The following is a 13768-nucleotide window of genomic DNA, read 5'->3' as shown; positions in this document are numbered from 1 at the left end:
CCAACTGATTCGAGTGACTTTCTCCAGTTTAGGCATATAAAACCCAAGTCTGCATTCAACATTCAAGTTATGATGAAATAATATAAGCAATATATATATGTAAATTAGACAGATTTTACATTGAAAAATATGTTTGACTAAAATGCATACGGACAAACATAAGTGGCCTGGTATATCTTTGAATAATGAGTCAGGCACTGGACTAATCCAATAGCGGGCCTACCTACAATCACCGCAAAGCAGGGACAAGGACGCGCAAGACGTGCTGCTGCCTGCAAGCTGATTGGCCAGCTGACAGGCGCTGTTGATTCAGGCACCATTGAAACAGATAAGATAAAGGCCACATAAAATGACAGATGATGCACATCCATCTCTCATTGTCAGCTGCGCATATAGTCAGTCTCTTCCAGTTGGAGGCAGGAGCCCACGGAGAAACCACCGATTTTCCTCCAAACTACATCGTTAAAATTATTTTAATATAGCTTAATAACGGTATCATATCCTTTTATTGCCTTGGCCCTACCTATATGCAGTTACTTAGACTTTTTGGAACAGCGCAGGATGTTGCCAACATTGATGTGTGCGCCTACTGAGCGGTGCGTCACGGAAGACGCGGTGAGGCCCGGTGCGTATTCTGTCCGCAGCATCCAGAATGAAGACGATGACACACCAGATGATTTCAATACACAGCTTGGTCGACATCGCACCAGTCATAGTGGATGGAAGGTGAAAACCTGCATGAAAAAGCCTCTTCGCTCCAAATCATCAGGACCACGCGGGCCCATGGGAAAACGCAGAGTGAAAGCCAACGACAGAGAGCGCAATCGTATGCACAACCTGAACTCTGCCCTCGACGACCTGAGGAGCATCCTGCCAATGTTGCCCAACGACGCGAAGCTTACCAAGATTGAAACCTTGCGCTTCGCTCACAACTATATCTGGGCGCTGACAGAGACTTTGAGGATGGCCGATCATCAACAACAGCCGGGACAACACGCTCCACGTCATTTTCAGCAAGAGGCTTGCTGGCCGTCAGCAGCAGGTATTTACATGATGGACCATTTGGAGAGCCCAACAAGTGCGCACTCCAGTGCGTGGGACTCCGTGCCTTCCACGCCAACGTGTCAGGGAAGCCCCGGGGATGTGCGGCTTGATTTGAACCGAGGAATCTGCTCGTCTGCAGTCAACAAAGGGCAAAACCCAACCATGTGCTTCTTACCTTCATTTTTTCAATCAACGACTATTGACGTTTAATTGGATGTCCATGTATTTATGACAATCATTTTTTCTGAGACAATTTTTTTATGGTAAACATTTCTGCACTTAATTCATGCAAACACCTCATTAGCTGATGGATATCTTTTAAAAACCGTTGCCAGATTATGATTTATTTGTTCGATTTTAAAATTGTAGGATTAGTAAAATGTTCAATAAGATAAGTTATCTCTAAACAATATAGCACTTACTAACAATGTTCCACCCATCCGGCTAGAAACTTTGGCAAAAGACGTTAAACAAATTCAAATAGAAGAGTTCAGAAAAAGCATTTATTTGGCAGTGATATTTTAAAATAAAAACAGTTGGTTCACTCTGCAATTGACAAGAAAATACAGAATTATGTGGAGTGAGAAATCATCATTCATAAAAAAAAACATTCACCTAATTTTAATCATACAGTAAAATCGTATTGAACTAGACTCCAGGCTTTGGGGCAACAATAAGATTTCAAGTAGATATAACGTTACTATTTTACAGTATTCATCCATCCTTTATGAGACACCAAAACGAATGTGCAAATCAACATTTTTATAGCCTGTTTAACAGCGAGTGTTGTCGCGTATAGCCACACAAGGGGGAGAAAAGACTGTTGTAGTCTCCAAAACCTAGCATGGCTTCCATTTATTGGGATCATCTACTGGTGTCCTAGTGTTGTGCAGTCCGTCGCTATGGGGAGGGGGGCGGGTCGCGGGTCTACTTGGGGAACACGGTGACCACGTCGTAGCCCTCGGGCGGGGTGACCCGCTCCCGCGCGTGCTTCTCGCAGTAAATCTGCTCTTCCACAAAGAAATGGCCCTTCTGCTTGAGGTTGACCTGGCAGTCTGTGCAGGTGTAGCACTCAGGGTGGCGGAACTTATCCCTCAGCTTCACCACCAGACCCCTGCAGTGGTGGAGGGAGAAGGGAACGCTCAGCGGCAGTCCTGCACGGATTCACTCAAAACCAAATCAAAAACGTTTGAAAAGTTTGACTTTGTGGCGTGAACTGAAAGAGGAGCAGAAGGACATCCCAGCGGTGGTCTCAGCTTGGCTGTTCAACTGATGATGATAACCCGTTTGTATTATACATTTATGTACGAGTGCTTAGACTTTTTTCAATGTCCTTCCTTTAATAGGCAAACCCATCTGTTGTGGTGGCGTAGCCGATAATGTTTCGGAAATAAATGATCTCTCACAGTCTCCGTCTCTGTGTGACTGACCGTGTGACAAAGGAGCCTTCAAAGTAGCAGAATGCCTTCGGCAATGCTCTCAGACCACCTGCCCGTCTTGTCTGAAACGCTTCGTTCTCTGTTCAGTAACACCGACTGGCCACAAGGTGGAGACAGAGTCCCCGAGACACACCCCTCCCTCTCCCCCTATTGCGTCACAGTATTTCATCACCGGCACACTTTCAGGTGCATCGAGACTCAGCAGGATTCAAGGCAGATATCTAGGGCTGGAAAGTAGGTCAGGTTGCACAACAGGGCCCCCCCCCATTGGCAAAGGCGTTTAATTACGCTGCAGTCACAGGCTGTACACTGCTACGCTTGTAAAAAAAAGGCTATTAAAACAAGCCTAAAATAAATCATCTCCTTGTTGCCCATAAATTGCGAATTTGGGGCAATCATGTGGTACTTACACAATCCCAGAGCCACATTTGTCACAGATTGGCAACTTGTCTGCATTTCCCAGCGACGCCCCAATCTTCGTCGTCGGCGGTCGCACACTCCTGAACCCTGAGGGTTTTTCTCCATCCCCTGGAAACACACACGCACACGCACACAGACACAGACACACACACACACAAAGAATATTAGCTGCATCATGAGAATCGGGCGATTAGTATGCAGTCAGTAGCGTCAGCGGACGTCTCTTTATCAACAGTGAGTAGGGAATTTGAGTCTCATGAAGCATAGCTTTTGCTGACGGTGGACAACGTGGGACGCTCTGTGCTTGTGCCAGGAGCTGCCCGGGATAAAGGGTGGAGGGGGGGGGGGGGGGGGGGGGGGGGCACGGTCGGGGTACCTGTCTCCAGGATCTCCTGGAGGACCTTGAAGGAGGCCGACTGGCGAGGGGGTTCATCCGCCTCCTGGTTCTCCTGCAGCATCTTGTACACCTCGGAGTTGGCCAAGACCGGTGGGGGGCCGCACGGCAGGCTCTCCTGGGGTCTGCGGGCCGAGGGGGCGGGGAAGGGAGACGTTAGAGACAGGGCAAGGAATAAATAATACAATAAATAATACATAAGGAAGAAGGGGAATAGAAGATGCGTCTTTTTTTTCTCCTTACATTTTACCGTACATTATATAATGGTTTGGACATTCTTTTTTTTAATTCTGACATTGTGGGGACCTGGAACACAACCAATAGTTCTCTCTGAGAGCGCTGCTATGAACTGCCTCTCCAGCCCCACGACGGGATTATAGTGTCACGTAGAGCGTCACACACACACACACACACACACACACACACACACACACACACACACACACACACACACACACACACACACACACACACACACACACACACACACACACACACACACACACACACACACACACACACAGGATGGATTTAGTTTGTTTCAACAGGAAATGCCAAGGTGGACTCACACGCTGCAGGGCTCCACTGCATCGGTGATGGTTTTGACCTCGTCCACGGTCGAGTTGAAGTCCTTGATGTTCTGGGAGGAGTAGAGGCCGGACGGGTTGTTGTACTGGCTCGTCACGACCTTGGACCCGCACGCCGCGAAGGGCAGGGCGCTGCGATTGTGGGCGGAGCCAATGGCCTTGACTTCCTGTCGTCGTGGAGGAAAATGGGAAAATAATAAATGGAAAATTGTTGTTTTGATCCACTGAACAGTTGGTTGAGATTTGTGGATGCACAATGAGCAACGCGCAGCCATTAGAATACGCACTGTTGAGCTTTGCTTGCGGTTAGGAATAGTCTATACAAAAATCTATTGGCCGCGTCAATGATTTTGACATCATTCAAAGTTCCCATAACCACAGCGCTTTAAAAGATGATGAAGGACAAGCCGGACCAATAGATCTAAAACAAAAAATAAAGTAACCTCATTTCCATGATGTTATTAAAATAGCCCTCTTTCAAATAGCAAGTGAAGGCTTCGACTGCTCTAGAATTGGAAACAAACGTTGTTATGACCGACTACAGATTATAGAAAAGAAAATGACTAACTACAGTTCTTCAAACGTACACAAGACACAAAATCCTCAGACATGCACTGCATGAAAACATGAGCACATAAAAAAATACCATTGAGGCTAGCTCATGCTGAACAGTGGAAAAACAAGGAAAAGCCTTTGAATATTTCTCCCATGCTTTAAGCATCAGACGATACAGTTTCATATTACAAGCCTTTTCGATGTAGAGAGACTAATCAAAAATGCATGACACTAGTTTAACCGGTGGCCAATCTATTGATAATGGTCAACGGCAGAAGTGTTTAGACCCCTTTTCTGTTATGAACAAAATCATTATTTTGTATGAGGGGCTTACAGTGAAGGCAGAAAAATCCTTGAATGCGTAGCAAACCCAGGATATTAGGTTTGTCTTTATAACGTTTATCCGAGTATGTTTTGCAATGTAATTTCAAGTTGAAATCATGGTTGTTTCCCTTAGACAGTCTTTTACTAAAGTAAAACGGTACTTGTTGTAAAGACCTTGCTGTAAAACCAACTAACAGTAGTATGCAAAATAGTGCCAGTTTAATAGAGCCATGGTTATTATAAATAGAGAAAGCTATATCTTATCAGGGAACTGCACTTGCATTGCGGGTTAGAGTAACCTACATCTCTCACTTGAAAGTGTCTCCGGTCATACTATACCGTTTTACTATAGCTAATTTTCTTTACAAGATGAATCACCTGTTCTTCCTAGTTCCCTCATGTCTGATTGGGTGGACATGACAAACCGTAGTCACATATCCATACCTTCGACAGACAACACCTTAACTCCGGCACTCAACGACAGTGCAAGATAACATAGTGTGGATAGTTGGCGGGTCCTACTATTCGTATTTGCCTCCAGCTATGGCTGTGATGTATTCATGACGTAGACTGAAAAAGGGTCTGTTCACACCGACACATGGAGAAGTGAAAAGTGCACAAAGCGCGTTCGAAACAAGTGAGCGAAAGCAGACAACTTCACGGGTGAAATGTGAAGGCAGTGGTCAACGGGACTTACGCGTGCCAAAAACGTACACACACACACACACATAGCGCACAGTTTCCTACATGAATGCACACTTCATGTCCTCATTCTTTCCACTTAGCGGGGCCGGAACTGAGCCTGGCGTCAGCGCTTGGATGATAAACTAGCGTCTCCTAGGTTACCTCCTGTTGGCGAGGTAAACAATGACTTCATAGTTGGCACTTTGCACCAAGGCTTTAGGCCTCATGACCTCGCCCCACACACACACACACACACACACACACACACACACACACACACACACACACACACACACACACACACACACACACACACACACACACACACACACACACACACACACACACACACCTTTATTGTTAATAGGTCAGGGAATGTGTTGAGCTGTACAATAACTGGCTACCGGTTGCATTTTCATAATAGAATTAATTAGAAATGAGAAAACTGGGGATCTGAAACTTTCAACGGTTGAAGCACGAACAGATTGAATATTGAGTCAGCGCACACATACACACAAAATACCACCATACACACACGCACACAGACACACACACACGCACACAGACAGTCATGGACCCACACAATGCAGACACAAACATGAAGACACAAAGATGAAACGATTCACACACACACACACACACACACACACACACACACACACACACACACACACACACACACACACACACACACACACACACACACACACACACACACACACACACACACACACACACACACGGTGACAGACATAAAGACTCACACACAAGCACAAACCTGTGGTTCTGAGGCAAGATTCATCTTGTATGGATTTGCTTTCCCTTCTTCAGAGGAAAGTGGAGACCATAGTTTGGTTTCTGACCTGAAACAGAGGTTAGGGTTTTGACACAGAGGGTTTCAACAAAGAAAAGCAAAAAAAAAAAGACCTAGACCATCGTCTTGGCATGTACTTAGACTAACCACTAACATAGACGACGTATGAGATCAGCTAATATGTTCTTGAAAGCTACTTTTGGGATTTCCTGTTTTATCCAAAGCTGAATGAACCATCATATACCCGTGTACATGATAATGTGTTTTAGGAGCACCTGTAAACCCATCAACGTACAAACAATACCGGTAATTGAAAACTATAATACAAAAAAATAAATAGCTTCCAACCGCCCACCCAGACACTACCATACTCGATTAAAAAGCAGTTTTCTGCTCGCAAACACAGCTAAATACACAGACTAAAGCGCAGACATGTCAAAAGCTGGCAGGGCTGGAATGTCCCCTCCCGGCCTCCACAGCTGTAGCATGGCTGAGTCAGCTCTGGTTACTCGCCGTGTGTCTTTGGCCCAAGGCGGTACAAATCACACTGAAAAAGAGCGTGCACAAGCGTCCGACATACCGGTCCACAGACAGAACCATCTCATCCACGCAGCCCTTGATCTTATTCTGGGCTTGCAAATGTGTCATGTGCTGAGTGGCCTCCCCGTCGATGGCCAGGATCATATCCCCGATGCACAGGTCGGCCTGCGCTGCTTTACTGCCGGGCGTGACCTATGGCACAGACACACAGACACACAGAAATAGCCACGGCCTTTATTGTTATAGGACGGTGAGTGAAGGGCTAAGGTTGTTCCTAACTGAACAAGGGAGTCTTTCAGCTGAACGTCACTTGGCACAGTGACACTTAATCGACCGGGGTTATTTACACTGAACACGGGGAGGAGGTGTTTTACTGCACGAGGAAGTGAGCAGGGAGATCACTGAAGGGTGTTGTAGAAGTCAGGGGCGCAGGCTGGGACACGCCTCTGAAAGCTTCAGCTTTTTGATCATATCTAGAAGGCTAAAGGGGCTCTTTGGTGCCAGGGGAATGTCCGATGTGTTGGCCGTGGGTGGAGCAGAATGGAATGACCACTGCAGTATTATATAGGCCTTCTAAAAAAAAAAAAAAAAAGGTAGTGAAAACAGAAGTATTTCTGCTTAAGCAACAAACACAAGTCACGTTTCAACAGTGTAGCGTTAAAAAGTGTAGCAGTTAGAAGGTAGTGTTAATGCAACTGTTCGCAACCATTTCATCCTAAATCATCATGATGGTTTGGACTGAGTTTAGGTAGTAGTACAAGTATAACTTTAACTTTTGTCTCCCCGTATCATGGCATTATGTCTAAAGTTATATTTTGAAACACGACTTCATCACAGCCAAGTAACCGTCAATCTATTGTTTTATCATCGCATCTTCTTTTTATCAATGACATTGGGATAACGTTAAGAACGTGATCGCCCTAGACGGCCCGCTATTGTCCCAAGTTTATAACAAAGTTACATACTCCTGCATAAAACACTTACCCTCGAAATAGTCAGCGGTTGCTCGAAGTCCTTCCCTCCGACCAGACGGAACCCCCAAGGTCCAGGACCTTCCATTACCACTCGGATCGGCATGTTGAGAAGGGATTCAGAGGTTCGTCAATGTGAAATTCCCCGCTCACTTCCTCACAGACAGACATGTGCTGCTACACTAAACAGTAGGCGAAAGTTTCAGTCGGGGCTCGCTGCCCTGATCTGATGCTGAAGGGGAGGGGCGAGGCTGGTGAAGTTTGACAAATAGTTTTTTGAAGTTTCCACGCTGATAAGAGTGAGGGCCAATGTTTGCTTTAGGAGTGTAGAGATCTACCCGTACGTCACCACGTCCAGGCGGCCTGACCATGTATGGTAGAAGCAGATCCCAGGACGTGGAATGTGCCGAACCTCCCATTCCTGCCAGGACAGCGCAGCGGGAATGTAATGAAAAAATACACAAAAAAGGGTTGCCCATCGTTTACCGTAATAGCACCTCAAATCTTTAGCCTACCGAACAACAGCTCATCCTGAAGTAGGCCTTATTAGTCTGGACATATTTTAAGATGGAAATGGCGTTTATTTGATTCATTAATTAATTAACAATCCCATTGGGAAAAATATTTAAACGTTTAAAGACCTTTATTTGTAGCCTTGCCGTGGCTTCACGACCATTTTCGACACATATGTAGGAACGTTAACAATAGCCTGAGAATCACATTACATAGTCCGGAAGTTATTCATGTTTAATTGCTAAATGATAGTTTTTATACAAATACGTTTAAATGTAATTAACTACGTTTTTATCCCCAGCCCGAATGACCATGAAATGATTGAGTATTCATTTATCATATTGAACCAGGTAGTCAATAGGCCCTCTTAATAAATATATCTTTAAACATTTTATTCATTATTAGACGAACAAAATCAATACAGATTCTTTACCGGAGAACAACACAGATGATATCCAAGAAATGTTGCATGGTTTATTAAATATTGCATAACATTGAAACCACAGCAATGTATAGTAATATATTTATTTTAATGTAATCAATGAAACACTGCAAATTGAAGCAAACAAACCCAACCAGCTGTGTGTTTAGGCAAACAAGGAAATCCATTCTTATGTGTATTTATCATTAACTTGAAGCATTGTGTCACACTTTAGGTGCTTGCACAGTATAATGACATGTTGTTTTATTTTTTTAGTAATGTCTCCCTATCACATAAACTAGGATAATGGAACAAAACAATGTTAGCATCATCATAAGTCGTGGATACATTTCAATCATGGTCGAAAAACGTTGAACTGAATGAAACTGAGGCACAACTTTGTTAACATAAGGCAATGCAGTCTTCACAAATGGCAACGCAGTGTTCATTTGCATCATACTTCTGTGCTCAACAATGCTTCACTGTGCTTTAACCATCATCCTTAAGGTAAAAAAAAACTTGTACAACCAACAGTAACCTCAAACTGAATTTCCCATCTCTTCACATCACATCTTTTTTTTTTACATATTTACAATCTTTATTTTGCCATGCCACTCAATATTTTGAATGTTCATTCAAAGTGAAAGATCTGATATATATATTTTTTACATATTGTGAGTGTGTGTGTACACTGCCAGACATTCATACATTCATACATCCTACAATATGACACCCTTTTAGATTGAATGGTTTGGGGAGAGACCCGATATGCTGTGACAAAACAAGTTGCCCGCTGGGGTATATTTAAGTCATACTCCATCGTGTGCTGTGAGATAGAGCAAGCCTGCTTCCTTTTAAAGAGCGCTTGGTTAGGAAACAGACAAAAAGCGATCAGGAACAGGCTTTGGCATGATGAGGGAAGGCCTAAACACACAGGAGTCCCACACTATTAGCACATTGTTAGAACACCATCACGTCATTAAACCTGCAATCATGCAGGAATGAAACACGTCCTAATCTGCCATGGAAACAAACTATAAAACAACCCAAATAAAGCGAACGGCTGCCTCGGTGGAGTAACACGCTACCTTCTGCTCACAGTGATGCCACAGGGGTTGGCCTTCAAATGGATGTGTTTAATCGGAGCAGGAAGACATTTCTCTTGATGAGTGAGTGACGATGGCGTTTAAAGTCAGCACTGATCTCTACGATAACGAAAAACTTCAAGACTGGAGGGATTGCCCTCGCCTCTGCCTTAACGTCCTAATTGCGTTGAATTTAATGTCGTTAAAATAGTAGCCACGCACAGCGTCAAAGCATATTCCTACGAGGTCTATGTTTATCATCACTGCACAACTGTGGCGTACATATTCAAATAGAACCAATAAAAGCATATGATTCGAACACATCTACTGTGCGTTAAACAACATTTCCCATTTTTTTTTCTTAATTGCAAATCTTAATTTCTCTATTAAATCATAATTATATTGATTGGAGACATGCTGTAGTCTGGCTGTTTGTATGTATTTCTTTTTATACAAAGGCTTGAATAATAAGTCCATGTTAGCACTACTCTTTCAAAAACAGACTTGTATCTTTTCTTGTGATAAAATGCATCTAGTCTGGGGCTCAACATAGAAAGGAAGTGCAAAACACCAGAGAGACACTGTCAGAGTTTCCGTCCAAGTCCAAAGTACGTATGCTAACCAGAGAACCCTTTCTATAGTAGTGGCACTGGCAAGACATGTGTGTACACATTAAAACAAGTTCAACCCAGCCAGAAGACGAGGTCATCTGCCTGCCGCGGGGAACACGACACAGTGCATGACATCGATACGATTGTTTACGAGGATTGCGATTGAAAATAATGAAATAATATGCACAGCAGTCGGTATTATTGTTGTAAGAGGATCTATTCTGATGTGGGGTACCTGTTATGGGACCTGGTAACGCTGTTTTATGCCCAGTAAAAGGAAAAATATATATATCTGATGGTTTGATATATAGCAAAGACGTAATTGTCTTTTGAGTCATTCTAGGACCAGACAAATGTAAATTATATAAAAGACATGCTCCCTACCAAAACTCCCACACAAATGTTGGGGGGTTAGATGTTAAGTTAATAACAATAATTATTAACTGTCCTTCTCAACACAGTTCAACAGGGCAGCTGATTGGTTTGAAAATGTTACACACTGGCAGTTGAGACAAAGTATTCTACGATTGTGTTTTAATGTCACAAGACAACTATGAAATACTATGTGAAGTATCTTTCACAAGTAGCCACAAAATATATCTCAATCAACGCGGGGAAGTCTGTGTTGCCCACGTTACAGAAATGAGGCGATTGTAGGAGGGGAACACACTCCTATCCACCTACACACAACATTGTGTCTACAAACAAGTGCTTTTTACAACACAACCATGTCTTATGCCCTAACAGGCGCATCAGAAACACATTATAATCGGCAGCTCAGTCGGTTGGCTCTGACCTCCGAGGAAGGCAAACCACCTGATTGTGTAACTTTAAACTGATGTTGTCTGTTCAGCTCTAGCTCATGGCAAACGACCCCACCACCTCACAGTGCCTTCGTTAAAGAGCCCAGAGGTTCACATTGCTCACAAACACTTTCTAACCATGATGGGAAAGCCTCTGAACATCTCAGTGCAGGTTTCCATGCCTTGAAGGTGTAACAGGGACGGTTCGGCAGCAAGGACAATCCAATACAGATTTAAATAATTAGTATGAAGCTTAAGTTGTTAAAGTTCCTCTATATTGAGCTATGAGCTGATTGGGGTTAACAGCGTTAGTGTCATAACACGACTCATGAGATTATTCTGGTATTTTGTTGTGCGGGCGGAGAATGTGTGGGTGGGTTTGCTCCAAATGACCAAACAGGAAGTGAGATTTGACCACGCCTGTGCTGTGATTGCACCAGAGCAAGGCTAGCCTCGCTGCCACTCGCTACCTTGCAGGATAACCCCACTTGACCTCTACATGGAAACAGGAGAGGAAGGAAAAATAGGCGGCAGACAGCTGAAACAAAGTGTTCCACTAATATAGACAACAGGCGTGTCAATCCTTCATACCTTAAAACTTCATTTTGAAGATAGTTTAATGTTTCACCATGTTGTGTGTTGCAGATAGCCATAAAGATACTGAGAAAAAAACAACTTAAGATCCAAGGCAATACTGAAATGGTAATGGAAGCATTTGGACGATCGTTTTTCTCAATAAGCCAAAACGAATTATATTGATAGTAAAAAAAAGATTACATGAGGTTCATCTCTTTCACTCCATTCCGTATTATCCCACGAGAACGCTAGTTTAAAAATATTTTGGAAGCCGCTATGTTCGCTCAAAGTTGAACAAGAACTTCTGGTGTGTTGGACTCTGTCCAAGTATGTGCCTGGTCATAATTTATAGATGTTTAGTGTACGTATGTATGGTGTGTCTGTCAAAAAATGCAGACAGCTATCGGGTTTTCATTGAAAAGCATTCCTACAGGATCAACTGTCATTTAAATAACCAGATATAGTACTTGTGCCACACACTGCTAATTATTCCCCACCACCTCTGTCCCTTAATGTAGCTTATGACAGACGGCTCCATTCCTTCATCACACAAACACTTTTTTTTGAACTATCCCCTGAGCCTCAGGAGACAAAGCCACGCTCCTACATCCATTCACCGCCTGCCTCGTCGCCGTTCCTTCACTGAGGTGCGACGCAAACGCCAGGAGATCATATATTACTCTGAAAAACACGGCCTCGACCATTTGTACTGCAAATCGATAGCGACTTTGTCAAACAACACTGTCAAGCGGCGCGTGCATCACCCTGAAGGCGTACACACCACACACACACACACTTGAGGTTTGGGCAGTGTGCCAACCACCGCAGTCTCTGTCTCTCACCACCCCCCCCCCCCCCCCCCCCCCTCTCCCCTCATCCTCGTGCATTTAGATTCTCTAGAACATTCCTCAGACCAAACTGAACACTTCCCAGGGCCCATGGATTCACCCCTGGCTGAGTGACTATTCTAAACCAACTGTCATGCGAGATAGTACTGACTTCCTACGCGTGACAAGGCGACCGTAGTGTTACCGCCTGATTACAAAATAACTTGTTGCAGTTTACAAGTTGACCTCCTTCACGTAGTTCCCCGGGAAGGTTCCAAACTGTTTCGTCCTCTTGGATGTACCTGTGGAGAGGAGGGAAGAGAATAAGTCAAATATTAGATAGAGATTGTAATAACTAAATCCTTTTCAAACTAAAAACAGCTTTGAAACATAATTGGCAAAGTCTAACTTTGACAATTGTGATATCAAACCAAACGGTACTCTTCTAACACTGCTGATTCAGTGCGCCTCATTGGCTATATCCTAAGCCAATCAGAGTGATTTTTACATTCCATAATCACTATCTGCCTTAAGTCATCTATTTGACTTATTTTTTTACCCTAAATACAAGACGAACCTTAAAATACGACTACGGCAATTATGCTATGAGGCTAACAATTTGTATTATGTCAACAGCCGCCGTATTGAAGCAGCAATTCTTTTGACTTATTTTTCCTCCATACTTTACACTCCTGCGAGCAACCCTCGGCCTTTGGCGTGTAGCGACAGCGTACGGGGAAGCCCCGCGAGCACGTACCGACAAACCAGCCGTCGTCACACTTCTCCATGACGCTGACCAGGTCTCCCTCCTTCAGCTCCAGCTCGTCCTCGTTCTGGGGAACGTAGGTGTACAAGGCCTGGAAGCTGCAGGCAGGATGGAGGGGGGGGGGGGGGTCAGTGACAAGACGTGGAACATTCCCTTTGTGACATGCAGGAGTGTGTGTTACATTAGGAACAGAGGAAAACAAAAACTGGAGGGAGGGTCGTCCACAACAACAATGTGCTGCTTTATGTCCCCATCGACGGATCGTTTAGCGCTGGCGTGTGGTAACACTTCACTAGAACAGAGGTCTGCGTCAGCCCACGTCGCGCCCAATTTTTTCAGAAAGGGACGTAATACATTGCATCATAATTCAATCATCTTCCAAATTTCTTGAGAA

The 13768-nt window shown here is 44.0% G+C and overlaps 1 protein-coding gene across 1 annotated transcript; it reads right to left on the bottom strand.

Annotated features, from left to right (window-relative positions):
• Window positions 1-1533: 1533 nt before the first annotated feature.
• On the bottom strand, window positions 1534-8142 carry pdlim1 (PDZ and LIM domain 1 (elfin)). The gene is made up of 7 exons (XM_060074110.1): window positions 7786-8142; window positions 6842-6993; window positions 6226-6310; window positions 3867-4051; window positions 3280-3422; window positions 2894-3011; window positions 1534-2158 (listed from the first exon to the last, which is right to left on the bottom strand). Exons 1-7 carry the CDS (start codon window positions 7876-7878, stop codon window positions 1972-1974), a joined length of 963 nt encoding a protein of 320 aa, XP_059930093.1. The 5' UTR covers window positions 7879-8142; the 3' UTR covers window positions 1534-1971.
• Window positions 8143-13768: the final 5626 nt, after the last annotated feature.

The sequence above is a fragment of the Gadus macrocephalus genome, chromosome 15 (assembly GCF_031168955.1).
Source record: "Gadus macrocephalus chromosome 15, ASM3116895v1".
Lineage (NCBI taxonomy): Eukaryota > Metazoa > Chordata > Actinopteri > Gadiformes > Gadidae > Gadus > Gadus macrocephalus.
The sequence above is the reverse complement of the archived record's forward strand: the minus strand, read 5'-3'. Positions and strand labels throughout refer to the sequence as shown.